Here is a 13643-nt window from a genome sequence, read left to right as displayed (position 1 = left end):
ACATAACTCAATACAATGTGACACGTACAGTCCACGGAGGACACAAGACACGTAAAGAGAATATGGAAGGCAAGGACGGTGAGAAGAAAAATCAGAGGGCGAATCGATCTAAGCTAATCTGGGATGAATGCCTCAGAAAAATATTTCAAAAGGGAGGAAAAATCGCAGCAGAAGGAAGAACACTGCAGACCTACAGAAAAAAATTGAGGGATTTATAAATAATAAAGATTTATAAGAAAGAATAGATGTTAGATATAACTACGTGGGTTATAACACTACAGTCTAGACCATCAGTCTTCATGTATGCTGTAGTAAGAATGAACATTTATTAAACAACATTTGTGCTTTGGGGTTTATATCATTTGTACATTTTTAATAATGTGTATAAGGAGTTTCCAATTTTTTAATCAATTTAATAAACGTTGCGCTTTTGACGTGAAATTCAAATACTCGATGATTTATAATGGTTACATAGAATTAAATTTTAATTACCGAAATGTGACACGTATTTATAAAGCTATTCCAATTAAGAAAGTGATATATAGACTATTTTATGAATTAACTAAATATAGAACTAACGACTAATTGTAACTGAAACGGTTTTACAAATATAGCAGATAGATATTTAGACGCCACAATAGACCTGTTGGAGTCACATTCTTTATAACGTACGACCAACTCTAAACGTTTTTTTTTTCATTTGTGAATTAAAAAAAACATATTCTAAATATAAAATAATGAGAAGCACTGTCCTATAAAAATTTTAAAAAAGAAAAATACAAACTTACTAAAAACATATTTATTTTAGCACAAAGTACATTTATTTTATACAACATTTACGCACTGTACAATCTCATATAAAGTCTAAATTATGACTGACAATATAAAAGAAGATGAGGACACTTTACGTTCGTATTAAATGTAACCCAAAGCAGCACTCGCTTTTCAGAGCTCCTCTTCAGGACCATCATTAACTAGTACATCTAAAAGTTTTCTTACTTTTATGGCGAAGTTTATAAAAGATATTTTAGGTAAAACATGGGAGGTACTACATCGTAGAATATATCGATAATTTGTTTTCTGAAGTACCTATTTCCTAAAATATTCATCAAGATTAAAACTCGCCGAGTGTGTGAAGGAGGAACTTTTCTTTAACCACGTCTCTTTAATCATATCGCTGCCTTTTTCCGCAATCATGATGACAGGGGCGTTAGTGTTTCCACGAACTATTTTCGGCATGATTGAAGCATCAATTACCCTCAAGTTTTTAATACCGTACACTTTCAACTCAGGATTTACCACGGCTCTATGGTCATGCTTAGGCCCCATTCTGCATGTACCCACGGGATGGAAGATGGTTGTGGTATAGGACTGCGCGACACAAGCCCAATACTCGTCAGAACCAAACTCAATGTCTGCACAAGCCGGTAAAGGTGTAGTAACCAATGATGCCCCTAAATTCTTCATGGTATGAGTTTGGAGCAGATTAAGAGACTGCTTGACTCCCTCTACCATTCTCAACAAGTCAATTCGTTTAAAGAACGTATTAGCGTGTATCAAAGGGGTACCATATATTGGATCAGTTTCGTTCAATTCGATATAACCACGAGATTTTGGATACAGAAGAATGGGTCTGATCATCAATCCATCATAATAAGAGAGAGGCAAGACTGATGTTTGCGCGGTCAAAATCGGATCGGTGAAGAAGTTATAAACGTTGGTGGCATCAACCGAAATCTGGATGTCAGGTCGTCCGTACTCGTATTCATATTTAGTTTGGATAAAAGCGTTGGCTTGTAGTGGACCAGTAGAAGCCAAAGGTCCGCGGTGATGTTTTTTGAAATAATAAACATCGTTCTCGATTTGCTCATCGGATGCTGTCGTCGCCGTATGATTGGTCAATGCAAAAACCACTCCATCAATTGTAGTATGGTCATGCAGTTCACGCCCAACAGGCAAATCTTTAATCACCTTAATTCTCCGTTGCTCTAAATGCTCTTTTGGTCCTACACCGCTCAACATGAGTATAACTGGTGAGTTAATCGCACCTGCTGAAAGAATGACCTCCTTCCTGGCCACAGCCCTCTTCAATTTCCCATTCTGTAAGTACTCAACACCCCAAGCAGTCTTGGATTCGGGATCAATCAAGATACGATAAACATGAGCCCTGGTTTGGACATTAAGGTTGTTTCTCTTCTTCCGGATTGGTCTTATGAAGGCGGCATTGGTACTCGCACGTTCACCATCGTGACTTGTTAATTGGAGCAACATAGTACCCAGAAGTTCGTCGGAGTTTTGGTCGACGTATGGCAAACCAAGTTCCTGATAAGCTTTGATAAGGGCTAAAGTATTTTTGTCTTGGTAGGGAGCGTGTTCAACCGTTTGGTAACCGTGGAATCCATGGTAATGTGAGTCGACTTCGTCTGGGTTCAGGTTCTTTTCGGACTTGATGAAATAAGGCAGGACATCGTTGTAGCTCCAGCCATGATTTCCCATGTCTTCCCACTCGTCGTAATCCTTGGGATGACCTCTTATGTAAATCAGATAGTTGATAGTGGAGGAACCTCCCATGACTTTGCCTCTGAACCATGGGCATTGTCCGTTGTCTCTGGCTAGGCAGCTGTGCGGCGATGGTTGAGTTTGGTAGTTCCAATCTATGCTGGATCGCTGTAGAACCGGAGCGAAAGCAGGAACTTCAGCTACTTCTGGTTCTTCTTCACCTGCCTCCAATAGCAACACCTAAAATTAAAAATGTGAATCAATTTTGGAACAAATCATTGATACTAAAAACAAATGAGTTATATGAGCTATAAATTAAATATATTTTAAAGGATTTAGAACAGAATGTATTAATGTGTATTATATCGCATCGAGTATATTTGTAACCGAGTTCATGTTAAAGCCTCACTAACACTTCTTCTCTTTTTGGTATGCCATTTACTCGAAGTGTGAACAATTATTTTTTTGAGTGTATTTAAAATGTCTAAATTGGTACCGAGTAAATCAAATTTTCGGGAAATCTAACTTTTTACTTATACAATTTTATGAAAAAAAAGTTGAAAGTCATCGAATGTTATCTGGGGCTTATGGTAGCCCTGCTCTATCATCTTGAACATGTTTGACACCGAAGATGGTTCTAGACAACCAAAAAAAAAATTAAAACAGGGGTTTAAAAGGCATTACTCTATGACGTTCTGTGGAAAATATAAGAAGAATATACAGAATTCTTGGGAGTAACGCAATAAACTATTTCTAATAGCCTGAAGAACAGTTGAATGGTTCGAAAGCTTGGGTATTTTGGCCTGCGTGCAAGAACAGCAAAATAATGAAAAATGTATTAATTGCGATATTGCAGATTGAAAAAAATCACTTGACAATTTGGCCATGCCATCACTTGGTCTTGGTCAATGTTAATGGCAAAGCCGAATATCCTTGACACCGAGCTAATAGAATGGCTCTATATTTTAGGATTATCTTGGTGTGATATACTATGAGCTACTTAAACCCAACGAAACCATCAATGGGGATCGCCTTCGACTACAACCGGAATACGAGCAAAAAAACAACAATGATATTCTTCAGCATGACAAATCTGAACAAATGTTGCGGATGGAAACGTACGAGTACTTGGGAACATTAAGGTCCCATCTACTACCAATCCTCGTAGTCTCAAGATCTTACTCCTTCTAATTAATACTTTGATTACTTTTTATGAAGAGACAAAAAAACTAATCTATTCGTCGATAACCTCAAAAGATACATCCCTCTTTCTATATAGAATCCGTACGTTGGCTGAAAGTTTGGGAAAAAATAACGGCTATCGATGGACAGTACTTTGAATAAAATACATTATACCTATTTTGCATAATAAAACTTCAAGTCAAAACAAAGTCTTTATAACTAATTTATAGGCACTAAGTTATTAACATTAAGTTTAAATCAAAGTAAATTAATTTTTAAACCTTATATTATCAGTTATTTAAAAATATAACTTGATGAAATTATATTATTTATAAATATTGTATTTATTAAAATATTTATCCAATTCTTAACACAAAGATTTTTATTTTATAGTTACCTAAGTATATGAGTAGTATTTATTATTTAGTTCGAAAACTACTATAAAGATTATAAAGTTACAAGCTCTTAAGCTAGCTAAGTCGTATTTTCATATATATTTAGGGATTTAATACATTTTAGAAGTCTTAAATATAGATGGAAAATATCTAGTATAGTTTAAAGGAGAAGTGTTGAAATGTGCCTATATCTCCAGTAATTTTATTTATTCGTTTATATAATTATTTAATGTTTGCTTAACTTGATTACTAAATACACAAGGTAAAAATATCTGTATATAATGTAGTAATTGAAATTAAAATGAGATTTAAAAAAAAACAGAATTTTTATTCTGTGGTTTAAACCATGAGTACCATTTGGTGCTCGTCGTACAACTTTTATATATTTATCGTTAAGATTTACTTAAACAAATATCGAGTCAGCAGTTCTCACATTCGCAGTTCAGTTTTCAGTCAGCAGTCACAGTTTCTCAAAGTTCTCTCTGCAGTTCATACATTACTTCTATTAACTGTCTGTAACATTTATTAATTTAAGTTTAATCGACTCACGTACTGAAGTGGATCTAAAGGTATTTGGAGCTATCTAAGATAATTTCAACACTTTAGAGACACAAAATATTGAGAATTTAGAGGGGTATGTAATGGGGGCAAGCAAAACATTGTTTTAGTTTGTTCATTTGCGGCTAGGTGGCTTGCAGTTCAAATATGGCAGCAAAGCTAAATTTGACATATTCTGCTTTCAGAAGACTGTTCTAGAAAATAAGGAATCGTAGAGTACGTGTGTTTATATTTAGAGGAAATAATCAAGAAGTTACTGGGTATATTGGACTTTTTTGGTAATTGTATAGTTCTTATAGAAACAATTTGATTTATATACAAATAATTTTGGTTTAATTTTTTCGAAAAAGCTTTTGTTGAAAGCGTCTCTTTCGAATTGGATGCTTATTTCAACATGGGTGACAAAGAAATGTATGAACTATACGTGTTAAATATTCTTATTTTGTTAACTGTTTTTTTGTGGTTCTTTTTGGTTAAAATGATTTGTTTAAATCTGAGGACATCTCGGGTATTACGTTCCAGCATATAGTACCGTTTGAAATAAAATGCACAGCTTTCCTAGGGATCCTTCTCTATGTCAGAAATGACTTTAACAATAAATAATGAAATACTGATGGGAATCTCCTGTGTGATCTTGAATAAGAGCAAAAAGGTTTCTAGTGTACATTTTATACAGGCTGCGGCACACACACACAGGCGGCCGAAATGTGGAAGAGTATTGCTTAACAGGAATGCGGATTCCAGTTGTTATTAATTGTAAGTCTTTTGTAATTATATTTAACTGATTTGGAAAATATAAAATGCTTCTAATTTAGCTGTGGCATAGAAAAAGGAAAACAGTTATTAAAGGCCGGCAGTATGACAGATGTAATTTGACGAAGCCCGGGACTTATTTACTTTGTTGGTAAATGATGCTGAATAACGATGACGTAAACACGGTCAACTATACTGAGCATACTCAACGAGACGTGATTAGAAAGATGTTAGGTGTTGTTTGTTTTGGTGGATGAGAAAAGTGAACAGCCAAGAAAAATGTAAAAATAAAATATTTTTATTGGGACATCTAAGTATAAAACAGCTTATATGTATGACTTACAATTATATACTTACAATAAATATTTGTCAAGGAAAAAGTTAAAAAGACATTTCAAAATAAATAGTCTTCAACATATATTGCACTGTACTCTATATTTGGCTTAGTTAATATTTAAGAAAATATAAAATAATCCCTATTCAATAGTTTTTTAAACCTAGTATATTTAAAAGTATAAGATTAGAGTTACATTTATTATATTATATCTACATTTATACATTTATATTTTATATAATAATGTATTATAGTACTGTCATTAAACAAAGGAAAGTATATGAATTCTTCTTTGTAATAATATTTTCACTGTAAAATATTCATATATTTAAATAAAATATATTTTAATTTTTTTTTCATTTTAATTTTTAATATTTTTATTACTGCTATTATTATTAATAAAATATTTTATATTTCCCCCTATTCATATTGTCAGCCACGCTCTCTGGTTGGAAAATGAACGCTAAACTTGTTCATAGGTAACACATGTGAGATACCCTTCCAACTTCTCTATATTTTGTAATTAGAGAAAATTATAGATAAAACCAATGTTATTAAAAAAGTTTTTTTAAAGACTCCATACTTCTTCCAACGCTGTTCTATTTATCGCCTTTTTTATTCAAAGACTTAATTCTATTGACTTTAGACGGATATCACCACCTTCTGTCCACTCAGTTTTTGATTTCGGTATGACATCCGTTATTACATAGGGACGTCAAGAAGTATTTTTTATTTTGCTTGAGCAACTTCAAATATTGTTCTAAATTATAGACACATGTTTTATTTATTTATGTTTGATCGCTTGTGAGCAAAACGCAATGAGAAACAACTTCTTCATTTTTAAAAGTACATGTAATTTTACATAAATTCACTTAAATATTCTTCAAATATTTCTTGAGACACTATTTTTAAAGATCGTCATCGTATTATTCATTATGTCAGTCGTGCTGGTCAAAAAATACTAAGACAATATAAAAATCAACGACAAGACAAAAAAAATTATTTCAGAGATTACTGTGACATTAAAAAGTATCCATAGAGAACTAATAGGAATATACAGCTCTTTGATGGATGTAGGTCGTGCCTTGTTGCAGTGTTAGGAAACATAGAATAAACGTAGTGTAAAAATAACCAAAGAGGAGTTCCAACGAAACTTCCAGACATTGTCATAATAGTATAATAAAATTAAGGAAGATTTCTTAATTCAATTTATGTATAGATATAGATATTTCCAAATGGAACATTATACCATCCTTGGCAAGGTGCTAATAAAAAGAGAATATAGGCCTCAAAAAATCTACAAAAAGGTAAAAATCAGAAGGACATTTGATTAGATTGGAAGACGTCAACCAAAAATATTAAGAGTTATGGGCTGGTTCAAGAAGTTTCAATTGAGGTCCAGCACCCAGAAGAATCAGTCTTTACAGTATCCAGTATTGGAGCATGGTGAAATTTTCATCAGGAATTCAATTCGTACCATTCCACAACCGCCTTATTCGATGATTTATCTCCATGGGATGTTGAAGGAGGAAATTAAAACCGAAAAAAATACATTGATGGTCATTTTAAAGATTCAATACGACAACTGCTGTGAATACTGAAAAAGATATTAACATATATTGAGCGCCAAAAATATTTCTATTTTTGATAACAGCAGTATAGTAAGGAACTTTGGAGGAGACCATCAGATTTATTTTCCCGTATAGGCTGACGATATTTTAGATTTTAATTGATTAAAATTTTAACGAATATAATTTCGTATACGTGAAGCTAACGTTAAAATAATTCTCTCCATATTTTAAATAACATTAAATTTTTAACCCAAGTTCGGAATCTCCAAAAATGTTTTTATTAAATTTCCTTTTTTTGGGGTCTAAATTTATTACATAATAAAATTCTGCTTGGCTTTAACGTGGGTAAATCTCTATATGGCGTTAAACCAGAATTATTATTGGGGATTTATTTAAGATATTCTAATGCGTTATATATCGACAAAATCGGCTTCAGATATGTTACGTTTGGAATATTTAATGAAATCATTAAAAAGTAACATAAGGTATACCTTTTTAATATCTGTTAAAATATATTTTCATTCATTTGATATGGTACTTAGTTATGACAGAATCGTTATTACTGTTTATTATTGGATGTTTGCATGTATTTTAATAAGCGATATCTATTGGTGTAATATACACCAATAGATATTACAATTATACAATTACAATTAATACAAGTATTAATGTATACATCAATAAATACCTGTTAGCAACCAAACCCAACTGCTATATTCCATACCTATGACATTTATGTACAAAAATCAACAACTTTTGAACAACAAGCTTAATTTGAAGAAGCATATCAAACATCTTTAGATTTTTATGGTGTTACTGTTCGGATACATCTCGATTGTCCGTTTTGCTTTCATCGGTTTAAATATGATGACCTTAACGCCAATGGCAAAAACCGACCTTAAAAACAAAAAATGTTTGAGCACAATAAATAGGAAGACTTTTTGTACGAGTCTTGGATCAAAAAACTTCCAGACACCTTAGCTCTTGGTCATTCAACTATTTCCAACGTTTACATGCGATCGGAGAAATCTCACAATAGAAAAATAGCTACCACACGAATTGAGTGAAAATACGAAGGTGGTTCAAACATCATGGAGGCAAACGCTGTAGATGAGTATGTGATAGCTGGGTTCCTCACGAATAGTGTGGCATAGTTTTCGTGGGGAGTGCATATTTCACGCGCGTGCTATGACTATGAGTGAACGTCAGGTCCCGAACGCCGTAGCGCAAAGTATTGTCGTTCATTTTTTAACGCGGGAAGGCGTTAAAAGGACACACATTTTTCTGAGTTTGAGAAATCAGTTCGGTAGTAAGTAGGACTGCCGTGTTCAAATGGACCAAAGCATTCAAGGATGATCGCGAAACCGTGGAGAATGCGCCGCATGATCATCGACCGCGAACCAGCTTCACTCCAGACAACATTCGCCGCGTAAAAAAAAGGCTCATTTTGGAGGACCTGTATTTATCACCCTGTGACTACCACATGTTTGGACCACTGAAAGAAACTCTCGGAGGTCAAAGATTCAACACCGACGACGAGGTAGAGGAGTTCATACGCACATGGCTGAGTTGCCCAAGGAATTCTTCGATACCGGCATCAAAAAACTTCAGGAAAGATAGAGAAAATGCGTAACTAGTGAGGGGAAATATCTAAAAAACTGTAAATTTTTGTAAATTTTTTCAATAGTAAATAAACCTGTCAGAGTATTTGATCATATTTGAACCACCCTCGTACCATTTCGAACAGTTTCCACATAGCGGTTTTAGTTTGGTTTGTTTTTCCGGTAAGTCACAAAAAGAAGCATTTCCTGTGACGTGTTGTGACTAGCGATGAAATGTAGATCAGCTGCGATTATCCCCAGTTAGATATGAGTCAGTCTAGGGGAGCTATCCATATCCACATCGAAGCGGAATATCCATGGAAATGAAGTACAGAAGACGTTCGAAAATGGATCCCTGCCAAATTATCGAAAAATACATACTCGTTGGTTGCCTTTTCTTCAAAGCAGTTTATTCATCTATAATGCATAATGTTTTTGGTACGAATAATGAAAAATACCGTATGATGTAAAATACCGTTTGATATCTCAGATGTATTTTTAAAAGTGTACCTTTAATTGTTACACTACCTAAATCTCAATAACCAGATTTCTGGTTATAAAAGACATGTTCTTTTAAACTTTTAAGTATATAACATATACCCAAGTTCCAATACACACATGTTAAGGACTACTTTCCAGAACTGCAGTGAACCCAAATTTCAATGATTAGGTGCGTTTTAACCAGGCTATATATTCTTAAGGCAGTATTTTTCGAAACAGTTTTTGAATATTTGAATTTCTGCAATGACTTTTAACACTTTCTTTATTTCGGTTGTAACATGTTCCAGACAGCCTGTTCATCGTTTAAAAATTGCAGATTAGACTGTATCAAACTGACTTGCGGTAATCTTGTTTCAAATTTGGGGTTATCAAAACTTCTGGAATTCATATTACTGAGAGAGTACAACGTGACAAAATAACCTATAGCTAACGTTCTTAACGCAGGATTCATTTTATATATTCTTCCTTGCGTTGAATGTATCGACCATGTGCTTCTTCTTCAATAAGAATTAAGTTCTGAATAATTATTAATCAAATCCCATCATAAATTGATTACAAAATGTAATATATGGTTTCATGTGCATAAAATAATTAAGCTGTACTTTACCAAAGTAGGTGTAGCTGATACATATTTGATCTCAGTGCTTTTAGACATAAAAACGCACTTATTCAAACAAATGGTATCACTCAAAGGACGCATTTTACTCAAATAATTTTACTTGTGTTTCATCTTCAGCTAGTGGAAAAAATTAATAATGATAAACATAAAAATATTTCCAATAAATTCTAAAAAAAATTACTATCTCTCTGGTTATACACCCATTTTGATATTTGATGAATGGAAACGAATCTTAGACATAGATAAATTGTGAGATCGCTGCTTTCTTCAATCTTCAAAAGTAGGTACATAAACATCCATATTCTGCAATTAGATTATTTTATAGATACATTTAAAAAATCTGGATTATGTTGTATAGCCCCTTAATAACGGTAAATAAGAATTACTTTCTCTATATCACATAAAAAATTTCCAATATATTTAAAAATTCCATCATTTCATAATGTTTTAATTAAAATTTAAATAACTGTATGGGCAAGCAAAGAATTTAATTAAATACGGCACGGAAAAAACGCACCAAATCCATTTCGATTCGAGCCGGCATCGGGGAATTTATTAAGGTGTTACGATAAAATGTCGAAGTTTCGGAAAGTTGATGGAGTTTTAAAAGTTCAGACACGAAATGATCGTGTGTGTGGACGTGTTCATGAAGAACGAGGTGGATCTGTCTGATACAGTTCAAATTTAATTAGAAACTGGACGTGGTTAGAGCCGGTGAGATGATTAAAGGAAATTATTGCAGTAAATAATACTGTTAAACCTGTGCGAGTAATTTAATGTAGTTATTACAACATCCTTTTTTTAAGATTGCCGAAAGATATTGTTCGTATTCTTTTATTATTTTTGCGAAATTTAATACAATATACGATATAAAAACAGGTGTAAAAAACATTTTGTTCATCAAAGTAATTATTTTTTAATCTGGTACACATAGCCTAGTGAGTTGGTGTTTTCTCGAAATAAAATATAATTTATATTACCTCGAAAAAGATTATTGCTCTAACCCTGTATGTCTAACTTATCTATGAGTCCTCTATCCATTTCTCTAATCTCAGACATTCCCACATAATTTCCATTACAGAGTTTTTTGATCAATTTCTTGTTAAATAATATTAGACGGTGGCATATATTCGGATCGATGATGAATCATAGGTGAAAATGTATGGTGCAAGGTATCAGTATGAAGAACTGTGAAACAAACTAAACTAAATGTTAAACTCCATGGTTTTGATATTTTTTTTACATGAAATAACAGCTTTTCGTTTACTATTATTGAGTTATTCAGTATATACAGATGATAACAACCAAACGCTTCTGTTGTTTGGTTTGAACAAAAAATTTACTGTTAAAGAGTATGCCACATATTTAGACATTTAAGGAACAAAAGACAACGTGGGGTAATAGTCTCGCTGCCATTTCGATTGCTTATAGCTTTGCTCAAAGAAAAGATAAGTAAGAGTGGTTTTCACAAAACGTTTATTTGATCTTTACATTTTTTTCGTTATGATTGAAAAATTGTAATCATCATCGGCTAAATGGTGATCGCAATTGGCTATGTAACTTTCGGCTCTTTTAAGACATTTTACATGACATCCTGCAACGTCTGAGGCTGAATTTTTTCAATTTCCTGACAAATGTTGTCTTATTTTAAAAAACTCTATAAGAATAAAGATTAGGCTACATATTTAGACATTTTGATTGCCTACAACTTTGCTCAATGAAAAATAAGTAAGTTTGGTTTTCACAAAATTTTATTTGGTTTTTAATTTTTTTTTTTTCGTTATTCGATTTTTAGATTAATTGAACTTTATACGGAAACATTTTCAAATCAGTTGGGATCACTGGGAATCACGTCTCTGAATTGATGTTTCTGGAGACACTGTCGCAACACTATCGCGCACCAGAGCCGCATTTTCAGCGTTACGAGACATCCGTTGTCTTCCAAAAAGGCCTGTCTGTTGTCGTACTGAACTGCCAAAAATTCGCATGTAAACGATAAATTGTGGTTGTGTGAGGCACTAGACAAGAAAGAACTTATTTCTGACGCAATTTCCGCTGAATGATAATAATGGAACGATTATTTTCAATAAATATTGTCAGTTTTTCTGCTCGTTCTTATGGCGGATATTTATCCAAAATAAAATTTGGTGAAGCGAAACTGAGCTCAAATATTAACTATCCTATTTTAACATAATTTTGATTTATTTGTAGTAAGATATATAAGAGCTTTAAGATATATAGCCCGTGTAATACATTTCTTCAAAATGTATGAAGTTAACGTATCGCAATGTAATGCACAAGGAAGAAAGTTTAATATGTTAACAAATATGTGCGTAAATGTCCATCTTTATATTTATATTTTACTGTATTATTTGTTAATAGTTAATTATACGTGCAATGTTGGTACTAAATGATTTGCCTTGGTACTACTCAGGAATTAATTTCTCGATATCAATTTAGGTCTCTGCTATTTCGAATGGTGAATGTAGCATAAAGACACATAGAGAAAAATGGCATAATTTATGTCCATTGGTTATGCAATTGTATCGGTATCGCTAGTAGAGGCCATAGTTATAAAAAGACGTTTGTTTTGTACTTGAATTTGTACCATGCACTTTCACGTAGTTTACTTGAATGTGAGCTCGTATATAAGGAAAGTATTTTATTGCAGTAGCTGAATAAGAACAGTCACGTAAAATTATCTCCTTTTTGTTATTTTCTTTGGCAGGTATTATACATTCTATCGATAAGGAAAAAGTCCAATCTTCTTTATTGTTCCCTTTGAGAAAACATATAGCTTAATTTAAATAAAGTTATGGTAAAGCTTCAGGAATTTTGAAATGAGTATTATGTTCTAGACAGGGAATATATATAATAATCGACAAAATTCTGAAATTATATTAACAAAATCAATCAAGCTAATATTTTTAAAACAATTATTTCTTTTATGTTAACAAAGTTCGAGGAACACATTACCACTTCCAATAAAAGATATTAAGATAGAAGATACGAAGGAAAGGAAAAATGGTTAGGTGACAAAAAATAAGAGGATGGACTATAAAAATTATTAGCAAAATGAATCACTTCACTTTCATAGACAAAATAAAAATAATTATAACTAATAGTATAGCCTTGCATTGTAAAACAAATTCAATTTTATTCATATTTAGGAATAACAAAAAACATTCCTGTATTACTGAAGGGGACACCCGGGTTTGAACCGGGGACCTCTCGATCTGCAGTCGAATGCTCTACCACTGAGCTATATCCCCATATGTTGAAAGAGTTCGGACTATATTTCCGACAATAGTGTATCCAATAATTAAAAATATTCGCTGCAAAATTGAAGAAATATGGATGAACAAGTTTAAAAAAAAATTGATACGAGTAAAGTTAGAAAAGATATTGGGTTAGATTTGTATAGGAGAGTGAAATACATTAAAGACATAATCAAATAAAAACATAACAAGATCAAAAAATAATAGAATTCTTGATATCAAATTCATATGAATTATTTGTTTTTCTATAATATGTCCCCATTACAGTAATTCCTTATAATTTTTTTTTAATTTATAAAGCAACTAGGTACATATTCCAACCATTTGTTCGCTATCTAGTAATTTTTTTCTT

The 13643-nt window shown here is 32.6% G+C and overlaps 1 protein-coding gene and 1 non-coding gene across 2 annotated transcripts in view; both read right to left on the bottom strand.

The window, feature by feature from the left end:
* Window positions 1-938: 938 nt before the first annotated feature.
* Window positions 939-13643, bottom strand: part of LOC143194717 (glucose dehydrogenase [FAD, quinone]) — a 165708-nt gene continuing 153003 nt past the window's right edge. The window contains exon 2 of the mRNA XM_076401367.1: window positions 939-2739. Within this exon, the coding sequence (XP_076257482.1) occupies window positions 1090-2739 (1650 nt within the window). The 3' untranslated portion in view covers window positions 939-1089. The remainder of the gene's footprint in view (window positions 2740-13643) is intronic.
* On the bottom strand, window positions 13214-13285 carry TRNAC-GCA (transfer RNA cysteine (anticodon GCA)). Its single transcript has one exon. It is a non-coding gene; the product is annotated as a tRNA-Cys (tRNA).

Source organism: Rhynchophorus ferrugineus, unplaced genomic scaffold (assembly GCF_030347505.1).
Source record: "Rhynchophorus ferrugineus isolate W39M unplaced genomic scaffold, kcgeb_rfMv2 rfM4, whole genome shotgun sequence".
NCBI lineage: Eukaryota > Metazoa > Arthropoda > Insecta > Coleoptera > Curculionidae > Rhynchophorus > Rhynchophorus ferrugineus.
This window is presented reverse-complemented; position numbering and strand designations above follow the sequence as displayed.